The sequence below is a fragment of the Tiliqua scincoides genome, chromosome 2 (genome assembly GCF_035046505.1).
Source record: "Tiliqua scincoides isolate rTilSci1 chromosome 2, rTilSci1.hap2, whole genome shotgun sequence".
Classification (NCBI taxonomy): Eukaryota; Metazoa; Chordata; class Lepidosauria; order Squamata; family Scincidae; genus Tiliqua; species Tiliqua scincoides.
The window spans coordinates 155,212,365-155,228,383 of record NC_089822.1 but is presented as its reverse complement, the minus strand read 5'-3'; the positions used below and the strand labels follow the sequence as shown (position 1 = coordinate 155,228,383).

Below are 16,019 nucleotides of genomic sequence, written 5' to 3'. Positions count from 1 at the left end.
ATTACCATTTTGTTCATTACAGCCCTGTTGTACCTGCCCAGTCTCCTGTGTGACAGGGATGCAGACTTATGAGGAGAAGGTATCCTTACCATTCTTACCTTAATTTAGTGAGGAAAATCTCAGATAATTGATAACATCCATCTAGATACAGTTCATGTCTCTTTCCTGCCTGAACAATGAATCCAAATAAGAAGTGAGAAGATGCAGCCAACCTATGCAAGAAAGACAGGCTTCCTTTTCCCACTACCGGCCCTTGAAAACTGATACTGGAAGGTGGGATGAACAAAATGGTAGTCCATGGAAACCAACTATGGCCTTGGAATGACTCAGTAGGTGAAAAAACAAGAGAGGGGGAAGGAGAGGAGGAATATCAGAGTTTTCATCACATTGCCAAATGCTGGAAACAAGGAACATGGGAGCTCTTTTGCCTTCATGCCCCCTTGACGCTGTTGTGAGCTTTTAGACTTTTCTAGACTGGTGGCCAGCTGTGGAAAAACAAGTGCTGGAGATGAACCTATCAACTGATCCCACAAAGAAATTCCTAAAGTCTTTAAAAACAATTCTCTCTATAAAAGGAGAAATACATTAATCACAGCAGTATGAGTAAGCCTTCTCCCTCCCTTCAAGAAAGGAAGTGATGCAGCCTGGCTTTCAGATAAAGAACTGGTCTGAATATCAGAGGTTTGAATTCTACAGAAGCTCTGTTGAGCTTCCTGGGAAAAGTTAACTGCATTTTATCCCCACCATTGTGAGGGTGGAAGTGGAAGCATGAGGATGTTGGGGACGTTGTCTCTACTAGTTTGGGTGCTCATTCCAGGTAAGGAAGAGATCGGTACTGCCCCAAGGTCACAGGCTGTGAAAGATAAGATGGTATTCTATAAAGAGGTGTTGGCAGATACTTCCCCATGTTGCCTTGTTGTCAATACACTGTGATTACTCTCACAGCATAATCCGATGGATGCTTACCTGAAACAAAGTTCTGTTATGTTCAATTGTCACAGCAAGTGAAATAAGTGGGTTCTGGCCCTTTTGATCTACAGTATGCTATTTATTAATTTCCTTACAATGTGAAAGAACAGATGTTTGTAGAGTTTTTCAGTCTTTTGCCTTGGTTAAAGCTCAAGCCTGGAGAAGACAGGATTCACAATCCAATGCTATGTAATGTTAAGACCCGTGTGAATATTTTACTGAATTTACTCACTGGGAAAATATCAGAGAAATGACCCAGTTCAGCAGATTGGAGACTCCAGAGATGAATGAACTCCACCTCCCCCATAAGAGCTCTCATATTTAGTTGGAGAGAAGCTGCCTCTTATTTAGACATAGGGATTGCACCTCACCTTACCAGCAGATATTGTTGTGTAAGCAGAAATGGCAGCCATGTGTCCTTACTGCCAGAGCCCCACTCCTGATCAAGCCAGGGACATGTGCAATCTGATCATTTTCTGTGATATGAGAGGGATACTGACGGACAGTCTCAGTTTGGGGTCATTCTGCTTTTCAGGTTATACGTCTTCTGTGACAAGCTCTCCAGAATGGATTGGATTTCTTGGCAGGTCACTGTCTGTGGTTTGTCGATACAATGGATTTGTGAACTATAAAAAATATTGGTGCAGAGGAGCCAGTTGGAGTTCATGTGAAACCGTTGTTAAGACCACAGGATCAGAGGCAGAAGTGAAGGATGGCAGAACTTCTATCAAGGACAATCAAACTCTCTCTGAATTAACTGTGCACCTGGACAAGCTCACACAGCAAGATGCTGGGATTTACTGGTGTGCCATAGAAAAAACAGGATCTGATCCTGCATTCCGTGTAAACATTACTGTTCTCCCAGGTGAGTCCTGTTTTTAAACTCTAAAGTAGGGGTGTCCAAACTTTTCGGCAGGAGGGCCACATCATCTCTCAGACACTGTGGTGGGGGCTAGGAAAAAAGAACTGATTTACATTTAAAATTTGAATAAATTTACATAAATGAATATATTCATGATGAAACTTATATGAATGAATGATGGTCTCGCAATAGCTCAAGGCTTATAAAAGGCCTTGCATCAGTGGTTCTTGAACTTTTCAGGCCCGTGGCTCCCCTGATCCTTGTGGCCATTGGCCATGGCTCCCCATTACATCACCTCACCTCAGTTACCCCCAAAATGGGGATGAAGGTGTTATAATTACACACTAGAAACAAAAAAAAAGCTGCCAGCACTCTGAGGCAGAAATCCTAACCACACTTACCTGAGAGTAAGCCGCATTGAACAAAATAGGCCTTGCTTCTGAACAGACCTGGTTAGGCTTGTGCCCTGAGTTTGTCAGCAGCACACCAGGACGGTTTTGGAAAGGGACATTTTTTTCTTTCTTGTAAGGGGGGGGAGAAGTGATGAATTTGCTGGGGGAGGAGAAGACTTTGTTTTGTGTGTATCTGCTAACTGCAAAGTGATGTGAAACTTTGTGACAAAGTGATGTGAAACCCAGAGACTGTTTGGCTGCAATCCTAACCTCACTTTCCTGGGAGTAAGTCCCATTGAACACGATAGGACTTACTTCTGAGTAGACCTAGCTAGGATTGTGTCTTTTGTCTTATAATAGCAGCCAACATTCGAAGTATCCCCCCCCCCCCCAAGAGGAGGCAGGAGGAAAAAGGGAGATGACTGGAAAGGAATGGATATTTTTATTGTTGACTGATCAAGAGCAGTTTTTTTTTTCTTTTTTGAAGGGGGAGGAAAAAGAGAAAGGTGAAGATCCTTGCTTAAGCTGACACAGACCCCAAGCCTATGTAGGTCTACTCAGAAGTACGAGTAAGTAAGTACTCGTAAGTCCCATTTGAGTCAATTGGGCTTACTCCCAGGAAAGTGTGGATAGGATTGCAGCCACACAGAGCAAGATTACAAGTCACCCCAAAGTAGATGGGGGCTGCTCACACAAATACACCCCAATATGCAGATGCCACCCCTATTCCCCCCAGGCAAGACGAAGGAATGCAGGTTGGGGCATTTGGACACCCCCCGTCCCCACTAAGAGCAGGCTGGGCTCCCTCCTTCCCAAGCGGAGGAAAAGCGCTGCGCTGCTCTCTCTAGGTCAGGCTTCCCTCCCAGTTTGAAGCCTGCCAGGAGCTTGCCCTGTGCTGATGAGATACAGCACCTCTGCAGCTGCCCAGCCAGCCTTCTCTCACAGCCCCAAAAAAGCAGCAAGTAGGGAGGCAGCATGTGCAGCTGAGCTGAGCAGCTATGGTCACCTCTCTCACTAAGATGCCTCACAACGCCCCTGGGGGCTAGCCACGCCTCCCTAGGGAGCCCCAATGCATAGATTGAATACCTCAGCCTTACACAAGCAAGGCCGGCCTTTCCTTTGCTGCCGCTGCTGCTTCACATTCTAGCAAAGTCAGAGCTAAATACAGGAGAGGGAGAAGAAATTGAAGATTTGAGCCTGGCCAGTATTTTATTTATATAAATAAAAATATTTATTTCTCCTATTTCTGGGTCAGGTGATTGAGCAGGTGGTGGCATCTCAGCTCCAATAGGTCCTGGGTGAAATACTGTAAACTCCACTTAGGGCGCAATCCTAACCCCTAATGTCAGTGCTTTCCAGCACTGACATAAGGGCAATGCAGCTCCGAGGTAAGGGAACAAACATTCCCTTACTTTGAGGAGGCCACTGTGAGTGACACCCAACTGCATGATGCAGCACACATCCCATTGGCACCGCTCTGTCAGTGTTGGAAAGCACTGACACAAGGGGTTAGGATTGCACCCTTAGTGTCCTGCTTGGCGGGGGGGGGGAGCAGACTATACATTTTTTAAAATAAACAAAAAGTCCAACCATTGTTTTTAGTCCAGATCTTAGTCTTAACCACAAAACCAGAAGAAAAGACAGTGACTACAGACAAACCAGAAGAAAAGTCAGCCATGACAGAACAACCAGATCCTGACCCCTCCATGGAGACTACTACTGCTGTAGAAAAGACCACCCTGGGCCCTATTCCGACCAAGTATTGAACTTCTAGTTCTACAACCTTGTGAATAAATGCGTATGCTTTCAATTGGTATTCTGTCTTGTATTTTTACTGTTACACAGCACTTTGAACATAGGAAAAGCAATATAGAAATTGTGTAGAGGGCAGGCAGTCATGGAGGTCTGCTCTGGGCAAGGGAACATTCATTCCCTTACCCAGGGGTAAGCCTCTGGGTAAGCGGTGCAGAAGGTTTACCTGGACCTGCGCTAGAGAATTTGCTAGTGCAGGTCTGGGTGAACCACACAGCAGAATTGGGTCTAGGATCCATGTGGCTAGGGTCCATGTAGCTGCCCCCGAACTCACCCTTTCCCAGTCCCAGTCTGCCCATTCCTCACTTTGTCACCACCCCGTTCCGCCTTCCCCCATCTCATCCTGCCTCCCCCAACAACTTACCTGCCTCAGCAAATCCAGGAGAGGAGGTTGACTGGTGTGCTCAGGGAGATACTCCAGCAGCTGTTGGAGTATTGTTTGAAACTGCCATAAGGCAGTTAGTGCTGGTGGAACACTCGTTCTGCCAGCAGGGTTGAACTGGGCTGTAAATAAATTGAAAGAGGATTGGGCTGTAAATAAATTTATTGTTAAAAGTTCCAAGAGCTGTCCTAGTCAAGACTGCCATGCCTGTCCTTCATAATAAGTTCATGACCAGTTCCAATGATGATTTCCTTTCATCCACAAATTCTCTGAAAAGCATGTCAGAAATGCTCACCAGAGTGCTGACCTCATAATTAGTTAACTCAGTGCTTCCCAAACATTTTAGCACCGGCACACACTTTTAAAAACAACAATGTATCCTGACCCACTAGACAAAAAACAGACCTAGAAAGAAATAATATTTTATTTATTAATACTAATAAACAAATAATTAATAATAATTGGAGTCCTACTAAGGCTGCTAGAGACCTTACGTATAGTATGTGTGTATTGTCATTTGTGAGACTCTCCCTAGAAAGGGAGTGTTGCCAGTTGAGTACCTCCCATAGACTTCCCTGGGGCAAAAGCCCCAGGCGCCAGCTGCTATGACCCTGCAGAAGCTTCTCTGAGGCTTCCAACGGGGGTGGAAACTGTGCTTCCGGTTTGCCGGAAGCACAGTTTATAGTGTCAGGGAACTTCAGAGAGGTTTCCCTGACATGGGAGGCGGTCATGTGAGGCTCCGAGAGCCTCTGGTGCGTGGGGGAGGGGGATATCTGTGCAGGGGGGTGATAGCCCGTGGGAGGGTACAGGGGGGTGATAGCCCGTGGGAGGGTGCCATCGCTGAGCTTTGCCCCAGGCGCAGGGCTGCGGAGGTCCGCGGCTGAGTGTTCCCCCAAACCTTTACAGTCATTCCAGGGTACCCAGAAGGCAGAACTTGAGAGCAAGACAAGCAGTTAGGGACTTCCAGGCCAGAGAAAAGGCTGAAATTGAGTTCACACATAATCTACAGCATGCCAATTACTTGAGAAAATTAGAAAATGTGACTTTTTAATTTGGGTGTATGCAAATTACCTCATACAAGAGGTTAGCATTCCAGCTAATGATTTTCCTCTGCTAACCTTGGCAAGAGTGCTTGCAAAGTCTTTTTTTTATGTTCCAAAAACTTTTCACAACTCACCAAAAGTCAGCTCACAACCCATTGGTGGGTCCCAATCCACAGTTTGGGAAACACTGATTTAATTAATTACAAATGCCTCCCAATTCTTTCTGAGGTTAGGTTGATGATGACATACAGGACGGCCTTCTCAGTGGTGGTTCCTCCATAAATAGAATCTCTTGCTGTGTGGTTTTCTACTTGAGGTGCTTTTGGGCACAGGTTTTTTCTTAGCTCTTTGGTAGCCCAGTTGCAACCTGCCCTGTAGCAGGCAGGCCAGCGGGCCTGCCCCGCATCCAAGGCAGAGTTGGGGTTGAAAGCAGCTCAGCTTGGTTCAAAGGGAATTGCTTCCCCTTACTTGGGTAAAGCAGCAGCATCCCCAATGGGGTACTCAGATCTGTGCCACCTCAGGAGGTGATGCAGGTTCAAGCAGCCTGGAAAGGGATAGGATCCAACATAAGTGCCGGATCCTGGCCCCACCCCTGCTAACTGCCCACCCTCACATGGGCCACCTGCAACTCAGATCAGGGCAAAGGGAATCGCTTCCCCTTACCCTGGGTAAAGTGGAAGCAGCCTGTCATGAATATGTACAGTTTAGGCCTAGGTTAGCATGTGAAGCCTGAACCAAACTAAGTCAGTAACAGAGAAGTGGTTAGCAGTTCCTAGCTGCAAGAATGTGAGTAAACAAACAAAAAGATTGCTCTCTCTCCTTTGCGGGCCAGAAAGGACAGACAACAAGAATCACAACCCATTGGAATGTTTAACACCTCAGTAGACTGAGGGGTGCCTGATCAAGCGGAATGGAATGCAGCTATGGATCTCCAGTTGGGAGGGGTAAGAACTAGGAGGGCTAGCAACCAGACCCACTCCAAGAAGGTTCTGTCCTCAAAAGTTTCTGATTGGACAGTCTAAATAAGTAAGAAGTCACCTCAGTACTATTAGCATAAGAAGTATACTGATGAGTGCCCAAGGGTTGTGTCTGGTTCTTCTTGGGCAGAGTTTTTGGGTGCAACATCCTCCACGCTGTGAGCTCCATTGTCCACCTTGGGCATCTGGCTTCACAGGTAGCCTGGAGCTAAAAGATCTACAAGAGAAGCTGACCCAGGTGAGAGATAGGGATTAATAGAGATAGCCAGCTAGCTTTATTATTTTATTGCTGATATGTTCCCTAGATGTTTATACCTCTAGCATTTGCTGCCTTATGTAACCTTATGTATTTAATAAACTAAAACCTCTTTTACCAAGTTGTTTCACTGTCAGCTGGGGACAAAATTTCAGAATCCTGCCTAGCCATTTAGCAAGCTACCAAGTGCTCATTGAGGTCAAGTAACTTGAGGACTGAAGCTTTAATTGGAGAAAGCGCTCAGTGCCTGCAAGGGATAGAGTTAAGCCTAGAGTGTCCCTGGACTGAGGCACTGGCCCATACAGGATGGTAGCAGTCCTACTAAACAGAGGGGCCTTGAGGGCTTTAGGGTTCGAGAACCAAGAACTCTGAGCACCCCAAACCCCCCCCCCCTAAGTTTGCAACACAGCCCCAGTGGGGCACCTCAGGAGGTGGTGCAGATCTGAGCAGCCCAGAGCTGCCCTGGGCTGCCCAGCAACAGAGATAGGATCTGGAATAAGTGCTGGATCCTGGTCCTGCCCCCACTTACCCCCCTCCCATAGGCCCACCTGCTGCCTGCCTTCCCCCCACCCCAAAGTGCTTCCCTCCTACCCTCCCCACACACCCCAAGAACCCCGTGCCAACAGGCTCAGTCAGCGTGGACTCACCATTTGCCATGGGCAAGCAGGTCCTGTGTTGGCCTCCTTCCTCTCCCAGTGGTGCGAATGTGCTTTATGACACTTTAGCAACACCAATGGGCCAGTGCAAGGGACTGGCGCTGGCCCAAGGTGCTTTCAGGATTGCACCCTTGGTGTATTTATTATTCCCCCTGATAACCTGGTTTTAATGGCTGCAGTTATTTTAAGTGTCTTTGTGGTTGATAATGTTTTTAATCAACATTGTAAGCCATAACCATAACAATTACGTGCATCAGGCACGTAGTTCTTCAAGGGTTTAACCTGTGGCAGCTGACCTATCACATTTGTTGCTGTGTGTTGTTTTGAACTTCTGATAAAAATATAATTTATTAGAGGATGCCAGAATGCATCTTGGTTTAAGATAACTTTTTTTCTTTTCTTTTTTTTGCAGTTCCCTGATTTATATGCCCTTCCTTATTTCAATCATTTTGAAAACTCCCATCTTCTTGTGTATCACTTTTGCAATAATCTGGATGCACAGAAGGAGCAGTCAGCACTCCGAGGAGGGGAAGGCACTCTGAAAGCCAGAAGTACCACACTGTGGGAATACACAGCACCTCCTGTTTTATTAATTACAGCCCTGTTCTAACAATCCAGTCGCCTTCTTATAAATCCATGAAGAACGCTTCGAATGTACTCCATCTAGCTGAAGCACATGAATAGCTGAATCCTATCTGAACACCCAACCAAAATCAACAGCATGAAAAAGCAGCCAGTCAACATGTGCAAGAAGGACCCACCATTTATTCAAGTGGCTACAGTGCCACCATGTGTTGTGTATCAATTTCTATATCTACAATCAGCAAAATACAATCAATCCAATCTTGAGGGCTGGACTCCTGTATGTCCCATTGAGTTCAATAGGATTTACTTCTGAGAAAACATGCATAGAATTGCAATGTCAATCACTGTATTAAATGAGGTACGGTGTTCATTTTAAGTGTATTGACGTTACCCCAAAAGGTAAAACCCTAACAGTTGTTTTTTTCTGTATGATTATATGTAGCACCAATCCTATCCAGTTTTCCAGTACAGGTGCAGCTGTGCCAATGGGGCATGCACTGCATCTTGTGGTGGGGCAGCAGACACAAAGACCTCCTTAAGGTATGGAAATATTTGTTCCCTTACCTTGGGGCTGCATTGCAGCTGCACCGATGCTGGCAAATTGGATAGGATTGGGCCCTTAATTACCTGTACTGTGGCATTACAATATAGGTTGGTAGCTACTCCCCTTCCCCTCCTAATTTTCCTTCTCATATTCTTTTTATATTTGTTTATGTTTAATAGTGATATAATGAAGAACTTTAATGATATTAATACAAACAAAAAACACCTGCAGAGAATTGTACTATAGTATTAATTATTTCAATAGCTATTCTGTGCCTTCACCCTACATAGGATGGATGTGAGCAGCAACAGCAACACAAACTTTGTTTTCTTTTCAGTTGGGTTCAGCCAAAGCCTTCCTGAGTCAAATGTAGCAGGGCTTTAAGGGAGATGTGGCAGCACAAAGGGAGAGGCCATTTCAACCAAGAGGGACAGCAAGTGAATATGGCTTGCTTGTAACTTCCCAGAGGAGGCCTTTGGCTGGCATCTCTCTCTTGTTGGCATCCTTCAGTCTCGGAAGACTATGGTGTCACGCTCTGAATGGTGGTTCTGGAACAGAGTGTCCTCTCCAGTGAGCGAAGCCTGGGTAAAGTAGGTATGGAGGACAGACTGTTACCCATGCAGCAAATCCCCCCTCTCCACGCCGCTGAAATGGTCCAATGGAAAGGCAGAGGCCAATACGGTCGGTTCCAGCGGCGTCGCAGGAGTTGCCAAAACATGACTGTGTTCAGCCATGAACTGCCTCAGGGACTCCGGCTCCGGATTTTGCCTCGAGGTTGACTCCTGAAGCCTTTTCCATAACTGGATGTAGCCACAAGGCAGTGGAGGTCTGGGATCAGAGTTTTCCTTCTCTCAGATGAGCTGCCTTCCCAGGCTGACTAGTCCCATCTACCTGGTGGCTGTTTAGTCACCTCTTAGGACAAGTACAGCCAAACTGAGGGCCTATTCTTATCCCCAGCCCCCAGGGGACTGGCTGGCATCTACTGCTGGCTAAAGAATGCAAGATTACATGAACCTTTCGCCTGACCTTGCAAGGCAGTCCTTACGTCTTCATGCTTGTTCTTTTCCTAAAAGCAGAAATACAGTAACCACAACAGGAGGAGGACAGAGTATTGCATAGGCGGAGTCAGTCTTCCTTCCGTTCCAGTGCCAGCCAACCAGCTCTGCTTTCACACACATAAAGATCTAATCAGTGAGCTCTAGAAATTCCCTTTCAGGTCATGGAGACCAGATGCTTATGAAGCTATCTTGATCCTCCTGAGAGAGGTTAACTACACTTTACTTGCCACCAGCTAGATAAGCTGAACTCTGAGGATGTTGAGGATGCTGCCTCTCCTGGGTTGGGTGCTGATTCCAGGTAAGAAGGAGAGAAGTGCTGATCAAACACCACAATTCCTGAGGTGTAAGGCAGGGCTCCATAATGAGGCATGAGGAGCAGCTGCTACAGAAGATGGAAGCAAAGACAGAAAAGGGGGTGGCAGAGGGCTTGCGGCAGGAGGGAGAACAAGCAGAAAACTAGGAGGTGGCCTTTTTATGATGTAAGGGTTTTGACATTTGCAATTTACAAAAAGGATTTCCCTAAAGAAGGACTTGCAGTCATCCTAAAATTCCATGAAGGATTTCAGTAAAATTCAAATCTTCAGCGCACGCGTATTCCCAGTCCACCTCCATTTTACTTTTTAAAATTCATTTTATCATGAAATTAGCTTACTGTCATGGTTTAAAACAAATGACCCAAGGCCTGCATTGGATTCAATGATCCATTTTTCCTGCCAGTTTGACTGTGTACACTGCTCACGTGGTCGGATCTTCACAGAACCAGGCTTCCTTGGGGGTGGCCACTTCGGACAGCATGTTTTTGGCAAACTGCAAAACTCTGGTCTGCCTAAAAGATAGTGGCTATGTTGCCCACCAGGCCTTAGGATCTACTAAGATTACCCCAGATGCACAGAGAAATCCACTATTGGGTACTGATGGCTGAAAAAAAACAAAAACCTAAATTCAAATAGTGACTGGTACACCACATGTGAGCATGAACTACAAATGCTTGGCAAAAATGCTTTTTTTAATCTACTATACTGTCCATTTTATTTTGTATGTGTGTGTTCTCAGATGTATACAGTAGGAGATTGAGTGAAGACAGCTAATTGCCTAGGCCAGTGTTTCTCAACCAGTTGTACAAGTACTACTGGTGGTACTTGAGATAGTGTCCAATGGTTCTTGTGGGACCCCAAAACCTACCCCACCTGGCAGCAAGACCAGCAATGCAATGTAATAAGCAGTAGTAGGAGACTCAACTCAGCAGGCAGAGCTCCAGCGTGCACTTTTCATGCACTTGAAAAAGCCTTTCCATCCTCCCTAAGCCTCGTACCAGTGTTTGTCATGTTGCATCCGGCCTCTCAATCTGGAAGTAACTGACAATGACATCATCAGCGAAGTGATACAGTGGGCGACAAACATTGAGGAATGCTGGCCTAGGCAACTGTATGATGCTTCCTCCATATATCCCCCATACATGCTACCTTGCACCATGATTGGCTGCTGAACATGTGCTACAGTATAGCATTGGATGCCATGTCACATTTCTCATTTCAATGGTTTGTTTAGCAAATGTTCTAATGATTAGATTAGATGTTCTAATTTTTAATGATTAGAATCTAATCGATTATTAATTATTAAATCTAATCAGTTGTCTGGTCCCCTACGGACAAGGTAAAGGCCCCCCCCCCCAATGGTCCGTTTGTTTCATTTTGCCAACCAGCAGACTCATGTGATGGACTCCTGGAAGGGTCATATTTACATGTCCTATCCTGGGGGTGTTGGTGAGCTCTTCACCATGTGGAGTTTCAGGTTGGTTTACCACTCTTGGGTATGGGAAAAGCTTCAGTGTGAAAGGAAAGATGAGTCCTAGTCTGGTCTCCCTGCAGAATTTGTCAATATCTCTCCTAGGGTGTTGGGACTGAACCTGTTCACTAGTGTTCTGAATGTCAGAACTAGCTTTTTGACCTAGATCTGAGGACCATGAAGGAGGGTTGCCAGACCTCCTCAGGTTCAGACCCTAGGACTGTTCACACATGCAAGTGTGTGTGAACACACTTGAGAAGGGCCTGGAAGGTGGAGCATCTAGCAATCAATGACTGACACCGATCTCCCTGCTTCACCCTTTTAACTGGGAGTGAACAGGGAAAAGGTAGCTCACACTGCCACCACCCAAAGTTAGAGAGCCTACATGTAAGGAAGGCTCCTTGAGAAAACCTCCCGCAAATCTGGAGAATCCCCTAAGAATCAAGAAGCAGTGGAATGTGTGGGGCAGTCTGTAACTGAAAAATAATATATGAATTCAAAAGAAGACCAGATATCCTGCCTCTCCACATGTCCTCAATGTTTCATTCTTTTCCCTTTGGTGTAACTGGCTTGTGGCCCCACAATCGAATGCTTAATGACGAAAGCAATATGGACTGGTGAGCAGCCAGTCTGAGACCTCACAGGAAGTGGAGGGTCCTCCTGTTTCTTTGCATTCTCACAACAGTTCATGTGGTCCTTTGTCTCATCTTTGCAGCATTATTGATCTACTCCATCATAAATAACAGCAACATGTTCTGCAAGATGTACTTCAGGAAGAAGGCAGCTGCAAGAGGGAAGTAAATGGCAGCCAATGTACCCTTTTATTGCACTCACAGACAGCCAGTACTCCATAGTGTCAACCTTTGACCCACAGTTTTCCTTGTAGGTGTAGCGGATATGACATCATAGAAGCATTATGCCTGCCATGTTTTGGTCCCTTCTGTGGCTACATCAGCCCTGACATCTTGTACCTGGAGGGATAAACCCCATTTTGCAACTCATGGCATAGATTATGGGTTTTGGGGGAGTGCGTAAGCACCTCGAAGAAACCTCTCTGCAATGCTAAGCTCTGCTTCATTTCTGTTTGTCGGTCAGTTGGTGTTCTAATGCCTGGTGTATCTTTGTGTCCACTAGGTACCAATTTCATTTGTAAAAATGACTCACTCTGACTTGGACTCACTCTGCTCTTTGAACAGCACCTCATCTTTGGTAGGAAGTAAAATTACAAGCCTATCAGGAAGCCCACCATCTTCACCACCCAATGCTCCAATGGAAGATGCAGCTGGATGTCTGAGGTACCTTCCAGACCCCCTGCAGCTGGGCTAAAGAAGATTCACAATGAAGTCATGACCCACCATATCGTCAAATTGATTATTAGAAACATTTGAAAGGCTTGTGGGGGTGTCCAACCCCCGGAGTCAGACTCCCGGAAAGAGCAGATCTGCCATTTGCCTCCAAGGCATCATTGAGGCACACCCAGGGCCAGTGCCAGGCTGTTTTGTGCCCTATGCAAGTACACACACACACACACACACACACACACACACAGACCCTTCTCAGTGCCGCCAAGCCTGGGCATCCCAGGCAGCTCAGGATTGGGCTGCCCGGCTACTATCTCATGCACACTTTTCTGAGGAAGCCTCACTGAGCACAGTGGGACTTACTATGGAGTCAACACATGTTCTGCTGTTTATTCATTTAATAATTGTGCTAATTATTCCATTAGTCCCCTAAGAGATACGTAATTATTTTTTTCCTTTTTTATTAATTATTAGTTACATACTAAAAGAAAAAAAGAAATATATATTTATACACGACCAAAGTTAATCTGCATATAAACACACTACATGCGGCTTATGTTATTATATCAAGGAATGGCCTCCAGATATGCTCAAATATGTTAATGCATAATGAACGCCAATATGTCATTAGCTCGAATACTGATTAGTGCAAAACATCGTCCATCCATTGGGCATCCTTCCTCCAATGAAGTAGCATTTTTTGCTACCGTGAGGGCACAGAGAGTCAATTTCAAGTGTAGATAGAAAATTATAAATAAATACATTAAACACATAAACACGTCTTCTTGACTTATTTTTGAACTCATTGTCCTTTTTGTAGCTCTTGAGAATTTTTGCAAAAATTGATGTTAAAGTCTCCGATCTTAATGGGAACCTGTTTCACTTTTGGATTGTTCCACCTAAAAGCAAAACAAAGGCAACAAAGCAATTATATATCATAGATATTCATCTATAAGTCAATCTCAGCAGTGGCATAGCAAATGATCATGTAGCCCGGTGCCAAGTTCAAAATGTTGCCCCGGAAGTGATGTCACAACCGGAAGTGAGGTCACGCCCGGGCTTTTAAAAAGTGAAAGTTGGGAGGGACCCACCTCCTCCCCCCAGCAGCTCACCACCCACTTGCTCTGCTGCCTCCCCCCAGTCAGTGGCATAGCAAAGGAATATATCTGCTACCTGGAGTCAAAGCGGATTTTGCAGCCCCCCCACCTGACAAAATCAAATCTAATTAAGTAAACAAATAAAAAGATATTGATTCCATGCTGTATTATAATAGCATCTCATTGGCACTCAGAATAAAGATATTCCAGTGTAGTTTGTTGCATAGTATTCTGCATTAAATTAACTTTCCAATGATATATAACATGATGCTATTATTCATACATACCAAGATTTTCACAATTTTGGTCGCTAGAGTCAAGCTCAGCTTGTTGCCCCCTAAAGCTTGATGCCCAGTGCAACTGCTATCCCCTGCACCCCCTTAGCTATGCCACTGAATCTCAGAGATAAGTCAAGGGCAGGTTTTGAGCCAAAACCATGGAATTTTCTATGACCCTTGGATAAGTCGCGGGCTAAACTTAGGGATAAATCAGGGGTTAAATTTAGGGGTTTCTGCAACCCACCAAACATCAGATGGGTTGCAACTCACAGTTTGAGAAACCCTGGCATACACCCATTGAGGCCAGTGTTGCACAACACAGAGTAAGGGGAGAGTTTTCTACTTGCCTCCGGTTGTGCCGATTCTGGCCCCAAACGTACACTGGATGCAGCACATGTCGTGTTGACTAATTTTTGACACATTGCCCTTCCTGCAGCTCTTGACAATTTTTGAAGATCCATTTCTGCTTTCCTCTGAAACAAATTCCATCATGAAGTTTCCTATTTCAATGGAAACCTGTTTAATTTTTGGACTGTTCCACCTAAAAGCAAACCAAAGGCAACAAAGTAATATTCTATCATATAAGTGGATCTCAAAAAAATTTTGAGATATAAGTGGATCTCAAAAATAAGCCAAGAGTAGGTTTTGAGCCAAAGTCATGGCATTTTCTGTGACCCTCATCCAAGTTGGGAGCTAAACTCAGGGGATAAATCAGGGAAAAAATTTCGGGGCACTGCCAGGCTTTCTGCGACCCATCAAACATCAGATCGCGACCTACCAAGTGGGTCACAACCCAGTTTGAGAAACCCTGGAGTACACCCTTTGGGGCCAGTGCTGCGCAACACACCGTAAGGGGAGAGTTTTCCCCTTGCCTTGGGCCCAAGCATACACTGGCCACAAGCATTCTGGCCCCAAGCATACACTGGATGCAGCCCAGGCCCAGCTGCTCCCGCGCAAGTTAGGATCACCTTGCCTCCTGACGTATCGTTTCCCTACCCCTTCAAGAAACAGATGATCAGAATATTCTACATATAGGATGTCCTTGAAAATTACTAAGATGTCAGCCGTAAATATCACTGTTGTGATCGGTGCCATTCTGTAGAAAGAAAAGCATAAGGGGAAAGCCGAAATACAGCAAATACTCGCCTATAAGTCGCTCTCACATAGGGCAGGTTTTGAGCCCCAAATCATGGAATTCTCTGTGACCCTCGGATAAGTTGGGGACTAAACTTACTATAGTTTTGTCTGGCTTTACCTAAGGCCAGATCCTTAAAAATTAAGCTACCAGTAATTGTTACCTAAGAACTGTACAGATTCTGATTTATTAAAACAGTGGTTCTCAAACTTTTAGCACCTGGACCCATTTAACAGCAATCTGTCTGGGACCCACAGGAAATGCTGTCATTATAACCTGGAAGTGATGTCATGGCAGGAAGTGACACCACTGTTTTCACCTAGGAATTCACATTGCAAATGACGATACAAAATATTCCAGGTTGGAAGCTTTTTCCAGTTCTTCCTCCCCCGTGTTACCAAGCATCATACCTGACTGCAATCACAGCCATATTAACATCTCAGCTTATCAGAGCCACAAGGAGCCACAACTGCAAGCCAGGCTTAGAAAACTATGTTTTGTTCACTCACCAGCCAGTATTTTCACTGATAAAGAAGTCAAACAAACAGCAGGTTGCAAAAGTTACAGCCCAAGGATGGATTGCTGCCTTGCATTTCAGAGACCGTTCCCTGTGTAAGATCAACAGATGCACCTCCCCCATCTCTAAGCATTTTCATCAGCCAGTCTCTCAAAATTCAACTCCACATTGTAGTCTGGTTCAGCCCTTTCTTGTAGCATGTTAAACACACTTTTGGCTTAGGAGGTGACGGTCATGGTGCTGTGAGGGATTCTCTTCTGATACAGGTCTTCTATCCACATCATCAGGAGTTTCTCCATGTCCTCTATGGGACCTTGCCTTAGTGTTATGAGTCTCGCCTGCTTCAGTGATGCTGACCCTTTCACGGCCT

General features: G+C 45.3%; 1 protein-coding gene across 1 annotated transcript; it reads left to right on the top strand.

The window, feature by feature from the left end:
• The first annotated feature begins 768 nt into the window (after positions 1-768).
• On the top strand, positions 769-7,891 carry LOC136638842 (CMRF35-like molecule 3). Its single transcript, XM_066612871.1, has 3 exons — positions 769-817; positions 1,505-1,772; positions 7,762-7,891. The coding sequence occupies exons 1-3, from the start codon at positions 769-771 to the stop codon at positions 7,889-7,891; spliced, it is 447 nt and encodes a 148-aa protein (XP_066468968.1).
• Positions 7,892-16,019: the final 8,128 nt, after the last annotated feature.

What these genes read in the sequence shown, in the direction of transcription:
- LOC136638842 (XM_066612871.1), top strand. Translation starts at nt 769, where the DNA reads ATGAGGATGTTGGGGACGTTGTCTCTACTAGTTTGGGTGCTCATTCCA. An exon ending in AGTTTGGGTGCTCATTCCAG is followed by an intron (nt 818 to 1,504) that starts GTAAGGAAGAGA and finishes TCTGCTTTTCAG; the next exon opens with GTTATACGTCTTCTGTGACA. An exon ending in CAAGATGCTGGGATTTACTG is followed by an intron (nt 1,773 to 7,761) that starts GTGTGCCATAGA and finishes TTTTTTTTGCAG; the next exon opens with TTCCCTGATTTATATGCCCT.